This window comes from Primulina huaijiensis, chromosome 8 (genome assembly GCF_012295235.1).
Source record: "Primulina huaijiensis isolate GDHJ02 chromosome 8, ASM1229523v2, whole genome shotgun sequence".
NCBI classification, from domain to species: Eukaryota; Viridiplantae; Streptophyta; class Magnoliopsida; order Lamiales; family Gesneriaceae; genus Primulina; species Primulina huaijiensis.
The window spans coordinates 5,948,489-5,950,553 of record NC_133313.1 but is presented as its reverse complement, the minus strand read 5'-3'; the positions used below and the strand labels follow the sequence as shown (position 1 = coordinate 5,950,553).

Genomic DNA, 2,065 nt, shown 5'->3' with positions numbered 1-2,065 from the left:
ATGATATAGAATTCTAAAAACAAAAAATAAAAAATTCAGTAGGATGTCAAATATTATTTAAATTGAATATTATAGGCTATATTTTATTATCAATAATACTATTTCATTAGTTTTGATATCGTTTTGATGAGTTAGTCACAATGAATTTAAATTGATAATTTTTTCCTTAATGTGCTTCACTTATGTAAATTATTATTTATGCATTAATAAAATCCATAATTTAGTTGATTTTTAGTTTATTCTGCTTTATATGTGGTGTTTGGATATATAATTTTTTTAAAAAAAATTTGTTTCAATTCATTTCGTTCTATATATTATATTTATTATTATTTACTATATAACATAAAATCAACAGCTTGAATTTTAATTTGAGAAATAATTTTGAAAGTAAATTATATAAGTTCTTAATTAATTTATTCATCTAATATGACAAGAGATTAAAACCAAATAAATAACAAAATTATACGAATTTTTTTATAGAAAATATGTAGGACCGAATGCTTACCGCTTTACCAAAACATATAGATGGTGTTAATGGTGCAACTCAAATCTTTTAAACCGCACAGCAGCTCAAGCACCACGGTTCGATCGTTCTTCCAACAGGGACAATTATTGCATCCAACAATCTCTCTCCCAATTATTGCACTCCTTGCAATCAATGGGAATCGAACCCGTGAACTTAGATCTGATACCAATTGTAGGAACGAGTGCTTAGTACTTTACCAAAAGCAATAGTTGGTGGTAATTGTACAACTCAAATATTTTAAATCGCACAGTAGCTCAAGCACCACGATTCGATGGCTTTTCCAACAGGAACAATTATTGCATCCAACAAAATCAATTTTTTTAATTTTGATTATATAATTGATGTTTAAGTGCATTGAACGTACTTCATGCTAGCATAAGAAATACATTTAACCCAACTCAAACAAATTTACTCCATTCCTGATTTTTAAAGACATGTGGTTTTAATTTGATTACACAACAGGAGGTAAGAATGCAACTTACCCTGATACATCAGGCAATCACATTCATGAATTCCTAATTAAAATTGTTTTTCACAAAATGAATCGCAACCTTCATTATTCACGTATTTTGAACTTAGAAACTCGTAAAGTATTACAATCCATATAATATAAATTTGTAGATTGCTCCAACGATGGGAAAAAAGGAAAACTAGCGCTCGATCGTACAGCTGATATATACAACGTATCGAAGAAGGCTACATATATATAAAACCAAGTAAACCCTTAGAAATGAAATCCGACAATATCATGTCTATGTAGTAACCAAGCATGATTGGTAAATTTTAGAGAAGTGGAAACGATCAAAACCATCCAAATCCGCTTGGTGACGAGAAAGCAGTAGTCGTGTTGGTGAAGGTGGACGCGTCAAATTCATACGGAGCTGATCCCGCCAATTCAAGATACCTCATGTCGTTCAGAACTCCGTGTCCCATTTCCGATAGCACCAGCGGTGGCTCTCCGAAGTAGCGGCTGCTAGTAATGTCCGGTGGCAACGGTGGAAGCTCATCATCGTCAACATTTTCATTCAGAGCATCGTTAGCCCCGTGATTAAGAAAATAGTTGTTGTAGTTATGATCATTCACATGTTCTCCACCGAAGAAAAGCAAATGGTGTTGGTGTTGTGAATTGGAATCTTGCTGCTGTTGATGGTGGTGGTATGCTTCGGCGGGGGAAACAATGGAGGTAACTGACGAACCGTGAGGCATGTCGGAGTAAACAAAGTTGGTTCGAGCCCTGGAGCCACGCATGGAACGTGCAGCTCGGTCGTACGCTAAGGCCGCCTCCTCCGCAGTGTCGAAAGTACCCAACCAATGCCTCTCTTTGGTTGAAGGGTCTCTTATCTCGGCGGCGTACCTCCCCCAGGGCCGCCTTCTGACCCCAAGAAACCGGTTCGAATCTTGCGGTTGCTGATTATCCGCAGAGGCACTAGCCTTGGATCGTTTGGTCTTGGAGTTTTTATTTGATTTATCCATCAGCACACAAGTATAGCCAGATCGAGGTAACTATATATAAGAAGACCAAGTTGCAGTATATATATA

General features: G+C 36.0%; 1 protein-coding gene across 1 annotated transcript; it reads right to left on the bottom strand.

Annotated features, from left to right (window-relative positions):
* Positions 1–1,326: 1,326 nt before the first annotated feature.
* LOC140982026 (uncharacterized) lies at positions 1,327–1,999 on the bottom strand. Its single transcript, XM_073448443.1, has one exon. The coding sequence runs from the start codon at positions 1,997–1,999 to the stop codon at positions 1,328–1,330; it is 672 nt and encodes a 223-aa protein (XP_073304544.1). The 3' UTR covers position 1,327.
* Positions 2,000–2,065: the final 66 nt, after the last annotated feature.

Bases quoted from the DNA above. Each gene is read 5' to 3' on its own strand.
- LOC140982026 (XM_073448443.1), bottom strand. From the start codon at position 1,999: ATGGATAAATCAAATAAAAACTCCAAGACCAAACGATCCAAGGCTAGT.